Genomic DNA, 12318 nt, shown 5'->3' on the forward strand with positions numbered 1-12318 from the left:
AATTTCTTTTTTCCTTCTTTATGCATACCTGACTTTTAACTGTTTTTCCTCTTATTAATGTGTCACTGCATTGGCAGTTTGAAATTTCTTCGTTATGTATGTGATCAAAATTCATATGATAGTTTGTACTAACTTATTCTAGTGCACGAACAGTTCTTCAACATTATTTTTTGTGACTTGTGTTCCTTTTTAAGAAGTTCCATTCATGATCTATTTGGTTGAAAATGTTTGTTATCTACCATGCCAGGGCATATGCTACCCATTTTTTAAACTAGTGCATGAGCAGTTCTTCAACACTATTTTATGTCACTTGTGTACCCTTTTAAGAAGTCTCATTCATGATCTACTTGTTGCATCTGTGTATTGTCTACCATAGTAGGGCATATACTTTCTCACCTTTCTTTTATGTAAACTACTACCTAGTTTTGAATTGACTTGTGGTAGATAATCATATACTCTGTGGTCTTATATTTTATTAATTGCAGTATTATTTTCATACCATGCTCTTTGTTAAATCTTCTCTCAGTAATACAGATGGATATTGGGAGGTAGACTTTTATATTCTCTCTTTACATTTTTTATTACGTTAATTTTTTATCTTGTCTAGCGTGCTTTAATGGTATAATGTTTTTTGCTGAAATGTTTTTTAATCAGATTTGATTTGTAATCTCAAGGTAGTTGTTGTGTGCCATACGTGTATGCCATTGTTTGCTTCCTTATGATGCGTTTCTTAATTCGGACAGTAAATCATAGGCCGGTGCTTTACATAACATGATTATCCTAATAGGTATATATAGTTAGTATGTATTGTACCCAATTAGCATACCTGCTTAATTTAGTCTTAATCCATTCGACCATTATTTAGATGGATAGTTGGGCCCTTAATGAGCATTAATTTGTAGGTTATCGTAGCTAATTTCCATTTGCATCTTCCAGGATCTTATGACTTACTCATGGCCAGTATAATATGTGATTGTAATGATGGTTCGTTCGTGTGTATGTTTTTTATAACGTTATTTTTATTTTTATTTTTTGACTTTATGATGTTGTTTTCACAGGCTTGTGTTGAAGGTTGCACTTGTTGAATGATGCAGATGGGGATTTCCATCAGCACATGTACATGATTTCAACCCCTGAAGTTTGTGGTCATGTGATATTATTTTTTACTGTGAGGAGTCGTATAACAATGAATGGAAGTTCTAGGCAGTTTACAGTGACGATTTCTATAACAATGAAGTACAGTGTAAACCATTTGGTTGAAAATGTAAATAAATTTTGAACTTTGTTACTTTTGATGCCTTTTTTTTTGGGTATGTTAAAAATATTGTTGTATTTTTGTGCATCCTTAGCTCAACATGTAAACGTAATCGTTATCCGAGTACAAAGAGAGAAGAGACCCAATCTTTTAACCTAACTTTAATTGTTTTGTACATGTCATTTTGTTATCAACAACTTAAATTATTAGCATGGTAAAACCAAATTTTTATATTATTATTATGTTTTTTTTGGCAATTTAGTTAATTATTTATGTAATTTTGCGTTAATAGTTTGATTCCATCATAAAATTTTAAATAAATATTAATTTCATAAATTTTAAATTATAAATTTTCATACAAACATCATTAAAAACATGTTTATTTAAAAAAAAAACAAAACTAAATTAATTTTAACATAATGAAATTAATAAGTTAAATAAACAATATTAACATGTTTAACAGCATACTTAAACCATTGATCCAATGGTGGAGTAATCTCACCTCCATCTGAAGTAGTGACTATAACTCCACTTCGGTGCTACCAAACACCAAAAACTCTAGTAGTCACATTTTCCGGTCTCTCACTTCCATCATCCAAACACAGGAAATGTTAATGATTTCACACTTTCCCTTTCAACCAAATACATGAAAGTAGACACTTCCAACTGAATCCCCCACTTCAATCGAAGTGTTGTTTTCGGACTTCCACAACTACGGTTATTCACTTCCCAACCAAATGGCCCTTAATGTTTAACATGAAGTATTAATAATTTACTTCAATATAGAAATATATAAACAGAACTGTTTAACAGTGTGATCTTATAACCTCCTCCAAAGAAAAGCCTTTATAAAATAGATATCCATTTCTTTTTTTCTTCCACATTGAATCTTTCCATTGGATAAATTACAAGAACCATCCCGTAGGAAAAGAATCAAACAATGTATTTATTTGTTTATCAATTCAATTTCTTTTAGCAACCCAAAGACTTGACAAAGCTTAGAATGCCAAGGTCTCTGCTTTGAGAGAGAGTGAATGAGAGAGATCACCAATCTGAATGCTATGATCCCCAATTGGAATTCTTCGAATCCCATTGTTATCAGCAATGCTAAGATCTTTACAAACATCAATGTTCAGTGTCACCCTTGTCTGTGACTTTGCAAACACTTGCACCTTCTCAAACCCAACAAGCTGTTTTTGAGGTGGAGAATGATCAGAAGATGAAGATGGTGGCCTTGAGAAAACTAACACTGTATGAGACCCATCCCAATCACCTTCATTTTTAACATCCAAATGAATGGGCATTATAAGTCCTTCACACTTGGCATGAGTGACTCTGATCAAAGAGTTTAACATGGTGGAGTTCTCAGACCCTGCTTTCCGGCCGTCGAGCCGGACAGTGAGCTCACTAGGTGCATGTGAGATGGAGTGAGTGAATCTAGTGTAGCTCAATCCATGCCCAAATGGATAAACAACAGGGCCCTTGTAGAAACGGTAGGTCCTGCCGGGGTACCCTTCCGATGGGTTTGGACGCATGTTCATGTTTGTCATTGGCACTTTTTCGACAAATTGTTGTGGGTACCATGTCATCGGAAGTTTACCACCTACATAAAAACAGTATAAACTTCTTATTTAAAACCCAATACGCTTTTTTGATACATGCTAGTCTATTTTTAATTAAATGCACCTGGGTTGAATGCACCGAAGATGACATCAGAAATAGCAGCACCGCCGGCTTGACCAGGGTACCCGGCCCAAAGAATGGCGGAGATTTTTGGGTCATTCTTAGCGAAGGAGATGTCCACTGATCCACCGCATATTAGGACGAGTATACATGGTCCCTTTGAAGCTGCAGCCACTTTGGTGACTAGTTCCGGTTGGCGACCGGGGAGGAGAAGTTCGACTCTGTCTATCGCCTCAGCTTCGATTGATTGATCAAGACCCATTATTAATATAGTTGCATCTGATTTACTTGCAGCAGCTACAGCTGCTTCTATTGGCTGGTTACCGGAACAGGCCACATTTGTGCAGCCAACTTGATGGATAGTTCTGGCATAGTTTGCTATCCCTTGTAATGGAGATGTGTATCTACATGGCACACCTGATAACTTATCACAAGTTATTGTTTTTCTCTATTCTTAATAATTGAAAAATTAAAATTTGTAAGACTCTCACCGGCATAATTACCGATCATGGTAACGGTGGCGTCGGAGTTGGGACCAATGACGGCGATGTTACGATAGCGAGAGTGAGAGAGGGGGAGTGCATTAGCCTGGTTCTTGAGCAGGACAATGCCTTGACGCGCGGCTTCGAGCGCGAGGTTCTGGTGAGCCTGTGTGCAGACATGCTGTGGCCCCAAGTTGCCGAACGGCTGTCGAGACGGATCGCCGTCGTACATTCCCAACCGCATTTGCACGGTCAGTGTGTTTGTTAATGCATTGTCGACATCCATTTGGTTTAGCTTTCCCTGTTTCATTGCTCCCTCTGTATATTGTGCTAAGAATGGTCCACAGTCCAAGTCTAAACCTGTACATCCAATTTGTAATTAATCAATCAAACAAGAAAAATTCAAGTACAAAAATTAAATCAAAAGTATAAGGGGGAGGTCATGGATTCAAATCCCTCCCCCGACAGTACTGCTCACCGTACTGTTTATATACTGTTCACCTGGGATTGTTATACTATTCTCATACCATATATATACTATACATCCGGGTTCCAGTACTGTTTGGTACTGTTTATGTTCATATAAAAAGGACGCTTGTCGTCTATTATTCAAAAAAAAAAAAATTAAATCAAAAGAAATAAATAAATAAATAAATAACAACCTGCTTTGATTGCATCTGCAGCTGCTTCCTCTGGAGTGGAAGTGTAGTGTTGAGAGTTATACATAACACCAACAGAGTCACAGTCCGAGACAATGTAACTACACAGTAAACCCCAAGTGTTTGTATTCTTTTAATTATGGATCATCATGAAAAGAAAAGAGTAAATAGAGAGATTTGGACTGACCCGTCAAGGCCCCATTGGGACCGGATTGTGTTGCGGAGGAGATTTGGGTCCGCGCAGGTGGGCACACCATTAACCTGGTTATACGAGCACATTACACTAGCCACCTTGCCTTCTACCACGCATGCCTTGAATGGCACGTCAAATGTGTCTTCCAAGTCTTGTTTGCTCACCTGAATATTAATAATATACATTGTATTGTTTTCATTGATTAAAAAGCATCCACTTTATTGGTAGGCTGGTAGTCCCCTCATTGATGATTGATACATTAATTATTGGGGAATCATTCACTAAATTATTGCAAAAGCTAGTTGGGAATGATTAAAGGAGCAAGTTTGGTTATTAGATTACCTCGGCATTGAAATGGTAACGATCATATCCATTCCAATTATCAAGATCATAAGCAGTGTAGTGTTTGCAGCAAGCTGCGAGCTTGAGACGGTTGTAGCCGGAGCGGCCACCGTATGGTTGTTGAAGGCCCCGAACATAGGCGGCCGCGTATCGGCCGGCTATGGTCGGGTCTTCGCCGGGTGTTTCTTGACCACGTCCCCATCTCGGATCTCTATATATGTTCACATTTGGACTCCAATATGTTAATCCTGCTTGTCCTCCATTGTACATTGCTCGCGCCTCATCTGATACAACCTATATTATTTGAAAAATATGTTAAAATAAGTAATAATTTCACATTTCATTAAATAATATTAATAAGTACAATCTTTATGAATTTGACTGAAAGAAAAAAAGCATTAAATTGTGCTGAGAAGAGTGAAATATAATTGTTTAAAAGCAACAGGAAGGAATTAAGCATGCATGTTTATACTGATAGCCTATCTATCAATTGGAATTTGGATAGTATATTAAGAGGGTCCCATTCAAAGATATTATAAATATTTTATCCAAGAAAATAAAAAAAAAAAGGTTAAAAAGGATTCGTTAATCTGTCACATCTTTCTCGAAGGCCACCATTACGAAATATATTAAATGAACCACGGAATTTGATGTACTTAGCTATCCAATCAATACAAAGCCTGAAGCCATACACGTCCGTGAACCAAATGCCTTATTTATTTAAACAAATAATAAAAACTAATAAAGGATCACGAGCTCCTTCCACATGTTCCACATCACTGTAACACCCTACCACTTTAGCATTTGTCTAAAAAGTCACTGCAAGTCAAAATGAACCCTTTTTTTATTATTTTATTTATAAAATTTAATTATAATTTTAAAATTATTATTTTATCTTTTTTTTTAATAAATTTGTGATTTATCTATTTTATTAAAAAAAAATTATTTTAATCTAATTTACCTAGGGTTTGTTAGCAAGCTTCCAATGAGCACACCGAAATTAAAAACATTAAGGGAAAAAAAAAACAAATAATAATAAGGATAAGAGAGTAATTTTAGATTTTTAAAAGTTTATTCTGTACATATGTATAAAAAAAAAAAAATTTATTGCATAGGTACAAAATCTCAAAGTTCCAAGGGATCATTTTTCCGTGCATGAAGGCAGTGTCAACAGACAAAAACACTTTTTGGCCTTTAATTTAGACTTTCTTATGATAAAAAATAAAAATAAAAATAAATAAATAAAAAAAAGCATTGAATAACATATCCGTTCTTTGAATTAGTGCCATTTACACCATACTATATCATCAGCTTCATTGAAACTAATAAAGGTTCAGAAAAAGTAAAGTGGTTAATTACTTAATACTCACCAAAGACTTTTTTTACCAGATACTTATCTAACATGAAATTCAACAATATTTTCTTAATTTATAATTTTTTTTTTGAAAAAAATTATTTTCATATATATAATATAAAGTGGGTAAAACAATTTGTTTGGCAACTAGAAAAAGAAATTTAAATAATAATAATAATTATTATAATACAAAGTGGGACCCAATGGAAAACGATATAGAGGTTATAGACCGGCGCACAGCCAAAGTTACCTACTAAAACCTACCGTCGAAAAAACAGGCGCCAAAAGACCCTGATCTGGTGCTCCGCGGAACAAGTATAACCTAAATGTGAACCATCACTGTCACGAGATACCATCACCGTCCCGGTGAGGTTACCCTTAAGAAAAAAAGAGAAGTGATAGAGAAGAGCTTACCCTACCGATCAGCTCCCAGAGAGAAGCGTTGAAGGAGGCGGCGGAGGAGATGACCTGAGGGAAGCTAGTGGCGCCGGGGAACTTGCCGCCGAAGTGGACTCCGGGGCCGACGTTGGAGACGCCGTGGAGTGCCTCCGACCACCACTCGTAGCCTCCGATCCCGAGCCGTTGCACGCCGGCCGCGTTGTTCACCAGTAATCGCACCTTCTCGTCCAACGTCAGCCGTCCGATCAGGTCACGCACGCGAGCTCGGATCGGGAGAGATTGGCGACAGAAAGGGAGGCCTGCGGTGGCTCCGCCGCCGCAGGCGAACGCCGATCTCGCGTCGCCACCGCGGCATCCGAGGATGACGAAGAGGAGAAGAAGAAGAAGAAGAGATGGAGTGATGATGGACGGCTGAGATTGACCCATCGTGGAGTGATGGGTTTGGGATTTGTGGTGGAGTATTTGGAGGGAAGAGTGAGAGGGTGATATAAATAAGGAAATTTTAATCCTTTTGGGAAACGAGTTCTCTTTTTTTTTTCTTTCGTTTCCCACGTAATTTTTTTTTTTTATTATTTTGAGATAAAAAAATTAAAAATGAGTATTAAAACATCGATTGTAAATCAATCATGGCATACGTCATCCACTTGATTTATTTATTTGTTTTTCTTAAAATAATTAAATTTATGGTAGTTAATGTGGTATAATAAAAAAAATTATATTTGTAGGCCACAATAATATATATTCACTTATAAAATAAGAATGATTTTGATATAAAAATATGAATAATTATTTTGCATATAATTACATACTTGTATTTATTTTCTAGTATTTATTATATATGTGTGGTCTTTTAATTTCAGCTTTTAATGCAGTGTTTTTATTTAAATAAATAAACATATTTTGTAATTTAAAATTCTAAAAATAATAAATAAAGAAAACTTGGGCTCATGTTTGATTGGATTTCCACGTCGGATTTCAGTTGGCAAGAGGAAGCGTGAAGATGCATTGAAGGATATTTTCTAAATGACCTCGGATTTAATTCGATTTACAATAATGCTACTGAAGATGAATACTTTATAATTTGCCTTGTTTGAATTTCTATTTTTATACTTAGATTTTCTTTGCAGATTAAAAAAAAATGAATAAATAAAAAGTTCACGGGCGGTGGATCCTTTGCGGGCAATGTACTCGTCTCTCTCAAATCTCAACTCTCATTCGAATATTTATTTATTTTTATAATTTTCATTTTCATTTGTAAATATCAATAAACCAAGTATAATAGTTTTTATAGCTCAACGATACACTCAACCATGGTCCATGAATACTACAACAAGTCTATTTTTTTTTAAAAGAAAAAAACACCATAAATATATTTTTTTGTTTTATTTTAATTTCCGTTAAATAATTATATTCCACTCACATCAGAGCATTTAAAAATTTTGCTTGGAGGGAACACCATTATCCATTGGCCTTATCTCCAATAGCATCTTGATTTGCAAGTATGGGTCTCTTTTAGAAGCACACATTCTAAAAGACCCAGCATGGAATTTAAAGTAATAAAATCAAAATGATAACAAGAGAAAGAAAGAACACCTTTATGATCAATATACTATTTCCATCTTTCTTTCCATTGTGGAGTTTGTTTTGGTGTATTTGGGGCCAAAGAAAAGAATAATTTTGTTCCCATATCTCCACCATATTATTATTATTCATCTTCTAGTTTTGTAGACACCCCACTTGCATTGTTTTCTTTATTCATTGAAGTGCCATGCTACCAACTTAGTCATTAAAGCTTATGTAGACTTCTTCTTTTTTATTTTCTTCTTACTACTGATTAGCATGATGCTCTGATAATTTTAGTTAGTAGTACATGATTAGTTCTGGGAAGAGATAATGTTGCTGATGATATTTCTCTGAACATTAATTGCGTTGGTGAATGGTGAATGGTGAATGGTTGTCACCAATTAAAGCATTAATAAGGACAAACTAACTTTACTTAGGAATGGGGAAATAGATTTTGGGTAGCATTGATTTCCTAATTGATTGGATGCATGCAGCCAATAATCTTCATACCAGACAGGCCACCGGTTGTTAGTTGTTGAGCAATGTGGGTCTCTTCATACAGTCTGGATGATATATCATATATGTGAAGATTTCAATGAAAATTAGAAAAAAAATATAAATAAATAAATAAATAAATTTGGATAATGACAAACTAGAAATATCAGACAAATTGGATAAGTTGCAAACGTGGAGTATCCATCCATACAGAGTGTAATCCTGAACAACATTAAGAGAAGCTCCAGCTTGCACGGCTCCAACTGCCTCCTCTAATTCTTTCAATTTTTTTTATGCTTCTGTTATTTTCCCACACAAGTATGACTGCTAATTAGAGTTTCTAAAGATAAAAACATCTTGATTTTGATATCATGATAACATAGACTCTATGATTAGATCTAGATAAAAAAAAAAACTCAGATAAAATAACAAAATATAGCATCAGAAGATCACCTCTGTGAGTAGGTATAATGGAAGTTTGCAATGATGTTACAAAATGTACTTCCTACTTTATAGCACTTTTTTGTTTTTCATGATCTAACAATTAATATACCATAAAAACTAGGGTTTTCATCATCCACTGAGAATAAGAAGAAGAAGAAGAAGGCTACATGAGTTTTTATAAAAGACGAAGGCTAGTGAACATGGAGGTCATGGATTGCTAGTTATCAACATTAAGATCAACCTACAATGGCATTGTCTACTTGATGTACTGGGAGACCCACTTGAAGCCATCGCCGTAGCCCATCTTACGAACAATGCTGCACATAAAAACCTCGAGAGGACGAACATTGGAGTCTGCAAGGTTTACATTGCCCTTGCCGGTTGTGAAGTTGCTTAAACCTAAGTGGTACCTTAGCTCCTCCTCGGACGCAGCATATGGAATGTCGATCTTGTTCCCTAGCACAAGAAAAGGGACAGTGGCCAATGACTCATCGGAGAGGAGTGCATCCAGTTCCCTCTTTGACTCTGCAAACCGGTCCTTGTCATAAGCATCTACTAGGTAGACTACAGCATCCACCTGTTAAATTTACCATGAACAATTTATGAGTCAAGAACGGACCAAATACATAGTAAAATCATCAATGTTGGCACGTGAGCAACATTATACACATAATAGAGGTGTCAATAATGGGATGTCATCACTCAACCACGTTGAGATTAAATTACACAAAAGAATATTGAGTGCCATCTGAACTTTTGGAAGCCAGCGAAGCTGGTATAATGGAAGCACCATTCAGGAAAAAGAAAACCTAACCGTGGATCACAATGAAGATCAAAATTGGGTGAAGTAGCACAGAAATGGGACCATAGAAAAATAAATTAATTTAGCAAAGAAAGAGTACATCAGAACAAATAAAAGAAGACAGTAGGCAAATGATATAATGCGGAGAAAATACAGAACCATGGAAGAAAATCTGTTCTCCACAGACATTAAGTGAAGGCAAAAATTTCTGGTCAAATCAAAAGAAAAACACCATTGAATGAACATCAGCTGACAAAGATATACATGATCAAAACCAAAGAACTAAAGCAGTGAGGTATTGCAGGAAATGCATGAAGCCTCCATTTGGGAAAAAGTGAGGCATAGATTTTAATATCATACAATATAAATTAACAGACTCTTGAAGGGCAATTGTTTGTTGTACAAACTTAAAATAAGATTGAAATTTCTCTCATTATAATTTAGAAATTGTTCACAAAAAAAAAACAACCATCAATGGGGAGACTCAGAACATCAAATATAAAATATAGAACCTTTCCTAAATTTATTTTTCCCAAGCACAATTAACTGCAGATTAGATTGCTCTGTTTAAGTAAATGATACTTTCTGCAACCTTGTAAATAACAACAAAGGGCATCATATATAAACTCACCAACACCATTCTTACAACTTCTGAACCAGTATTTAATAATAAGAACGTACACTATGATAATACTGATCAGGATATGCACTTGTATGCAAAATAGCATAGTAGTGTTTCCCTATTCCAAAACAAAATGAAAGCATAAAAATAGTTGGGCACCCTAGAGCCTCCTTAATGTTGAATATCAAAATTGCTCAACGATTAATCAGAATAACATCTAGAGAAAAATGTTCTCCACCTAAATGCATATAGAAGCATTCAGCAATTCATCATTGTTTTGACCTTTTCTCCTCATAGCATAATTGTCCAGCTGTAGGCATGGCATTTTAGTTATAAATATATATGTGTGCATATATATATATTCCACATAACGGTCAACTTATCAATGTGCAGTAAAAGAAAACATAAAACATTTACCCTCCACTCTATTTCAATGGCCCTCTCGGAAGTCAGCTCATGTCAAGAGCACAGAACCAGAAGCACGTTGGTATTAGGTGAGTAAACTATACTCAAAATTGTAGCAGCAAAGCACTCTTCAACTAGAGCATTCAATATGATAAGACATATATATACACAATATGCATATTCTATGCAGCAGTGGATAAAATTCTTAAAAGTTGCACAGTAACAGCCAACTAACAAAAATTCTCATTAAAACTTAAAAGTAATCAAATAAAAACCACCACCACCACAACAATAATAAGATGTCCTTGATCCCAACTATTTGAAATCTGCTACATAAATCTTTCTATTCCATGTTGCTCTATCAAAAGACAAAAAACTAGATCAACTAAACTCTACTATGTCATTAAGTGAAATTTCTATAAAACATTTTTTAGGGTGACCTTTCCATCTTCTACAAACATCCACTTGGAGAGATTTCACCTTTCTTACAAGGACATCCACAGGACATACCCATACCATCTCAATGAATTCTCAATTTAACTTGGGAGTGATAAGTGCCATACCCAATCTATTGGCATCCACCCCAACTTTCTCCTCCCAGCCACACCCCATGAGTATAAAAAGAGTCCATATTCATTAAAATAAAATTAAAAAAAATAAATGTAACCTTTTCTTCAAATTACAAGCACACACCGAAATCAAAGCACTCTGGAAAAAATAAAAACCTCAATAAAAATGATTTAAATACCTAAGATAATGAACTTTCTCCTCGAATCTCCATCTCTAAATTGGGGAGACGAACATAATAAGTTGGAAAAAAAAAAGTGAATGTTGATACCTTCGCGTAATAGTCTTTCCAAACGCGACGGGCGATCTGATGTCCTCCGAGATCAAAAGCTTTGAACTTGATCTTTCCAATGCTCAGCTCCTCAGACGTCGGAAACTGCGTCGGCTGGTGCTGGACCAACCTCTAAAAATCCAACAGAAGTTCATTATCAACAACAAAACAAACATTCCAAAATTGTGAGATCAAACCTCTACAAAAGCTAGGGTATCAAGATCGTGAGATCAAACCTCATCTTTAAGCATATGGAGAAGAGTGGTCTTTCCCGCATTGTCTAGCCCGAGGAACAAGATCTTCGCCTCCTTCTGCCATAGGCCAAGCGACGCAAGCACGCCATAGAACCAGTCGATGAGGAACATCGTCTCCGGCGAGGATCCGGCCTCCAAGTCCCGATCAGAGATCGATCGAGAGAGGCGAAGAAGCCCTAGAGAATGGCGCTTTCAATGGCGGGGAAAAGGCTTCGTGTATTGTTAAGGCGAGGATGAGCTGGATTCGGGTTTCGGATCTGCTGTTCTGCGGATCCTTTTGACCGGATCCCAAGGAACCAGATCCGATTACGGACCCACCCCGCATGCCCGAATCCGCAACCGCAAAGATTAGTCTTTTTTCCTTAAAACACCCTTCATTACTTCAAAATTAGTTATTAACCTTTTTTTCCAAAATTTAATCTTAATAGTAAAAACAAATGGATTTATTAATAATAGTACACATTTTGCAATGGAAACTAAAACACCAACATGAACCAAAACCGTTGATTTATTAATAAAGGTCTGGAA

General features: G+C 35.8%; 2 protein-coding genes across 3 annotated transcripts; both read right to left on the reverse strand.

The window, feature by feature from the left end:
- Positions 1-2070: 2070 nt before the first annotated feature.
- Positions 2071-6894, reverse strand: LOC120249901 (probable beta-D-xylosidase 2). 2 transcript variants are annotated; one of them, XM_039258607.1, is made up of 8 exons: positions 6383-6519; positions 6233-6290; positions 4615-4908; positions 4267-4436; positions 4083-4180; positions 3430-3780; positions 2942-3355; positions 2071-2858 (listed from the first exon to the last, which is right to left on the reverse strand). In XM_039258607.1, exons 3-8 carry the CDS (start codon positions 4882-4884, stop codon positions 2254-2256), a joined length of 1908 nt encoding a protein of 635 aa, XP_039114541.1. In that variant the 5' UTR covers positions 4885-4908; positions 6233-6290; positions 6383-6519; the 3' UTR covers positions 2071-2253. The 2 variants fall into 2 exon arrangements, with proteins under 2 accessions (XP_039114541.1, XP_039114540.1); XM_039258606.1 differs by lacking the exon at positions 6233-6290 and having other exon boundaries at positions 6383-6894.
- Positions 6895-8851: 1957 nt separating this feature from the next.
- On the reverse strand, positions 8852-12003 carry LOC120249505 (GTP-binding protein SAR1A-like). Its single transcript, XM_039258036.1, has 3 exons — positions 11773-12003; positions 11537-11668; positions 8852-9446 (listed from the first exon to the last, which is right to left on the reverse strand). Exons 1-3 carry the CDS (start codon positions 11899-11901, stop codon positions 9126-9128), a joined length of 582 nt encoding a protein of 193 aa, XP_039113970.1. The 5' UTR covers positions 11902-12003; the 3' UTR covers positions 8852-9125.
- Positions 12004-12318: the final 315 nt, after the last annotated feature.

Source organism: Dioscorea cayenensis, chromosome 19, assembly GCF_009730915.1.
Source record: "Dioscorea cayenensis subsp. rotundata cultivar TDr96_F1 chromosome 19, TDr96_F1_v2_PseudoChromosome.rev07_lg8_w22 25.fasta, whole genome shotgun sequence".
In the NCBI taxonomy this organism is placed as follows: domain Eukaryota; kingdom Viridiplantae; phylum Streptophyta; class Magnoliopsida; order Dioscoreales; family Dioscoreaceae; genus Dioscorea; species Dioscorea cayenensis.

Coding starts and splice junctions, on each gene's coding strand:
- LOC120249901 (XM_039258606.1), bottom strand. CDS start 6,793: ATGGGTCAATCTCAGCCGTCCATCATCACTCCATCTCTTCTTCTTCTT. Junction 4,437..4,614: donor GTTACCATTTCAATGCCGAG/GTAATCTAATAA, acceptor ATTAATATTCAG/GTGAGCAAACAAGACTTGGA. Junction 4,181..4,266: donor TCCCAATGGGGCCTTGACGG/GTCAGTCCAAAT, acceptor TTTACTGTGTAG/TTACATTGTCTCGGACTGTG.
- LOC120249505 (XM_039258036.1), bottom strand. CDS start 11,901: ATGTTCCTCATCGACTGGTTCTATGGCGTGCTTGCGTCGCTTGGCCTA. Junction 11,669..11,772: donor TCCATATGCTTAAAGATGAG/GTTTGATCTCAC, acceptor TTGGATTTTTAG/AGGTTGGTCCAGCACCAGCC. Junction 9,447..11,536: donor GGAAAGACTATTACGCGAAG/GTATCAACATTC, acceptor TAAATTTAACAG/GTGGATGCTGTAGTCTACCT.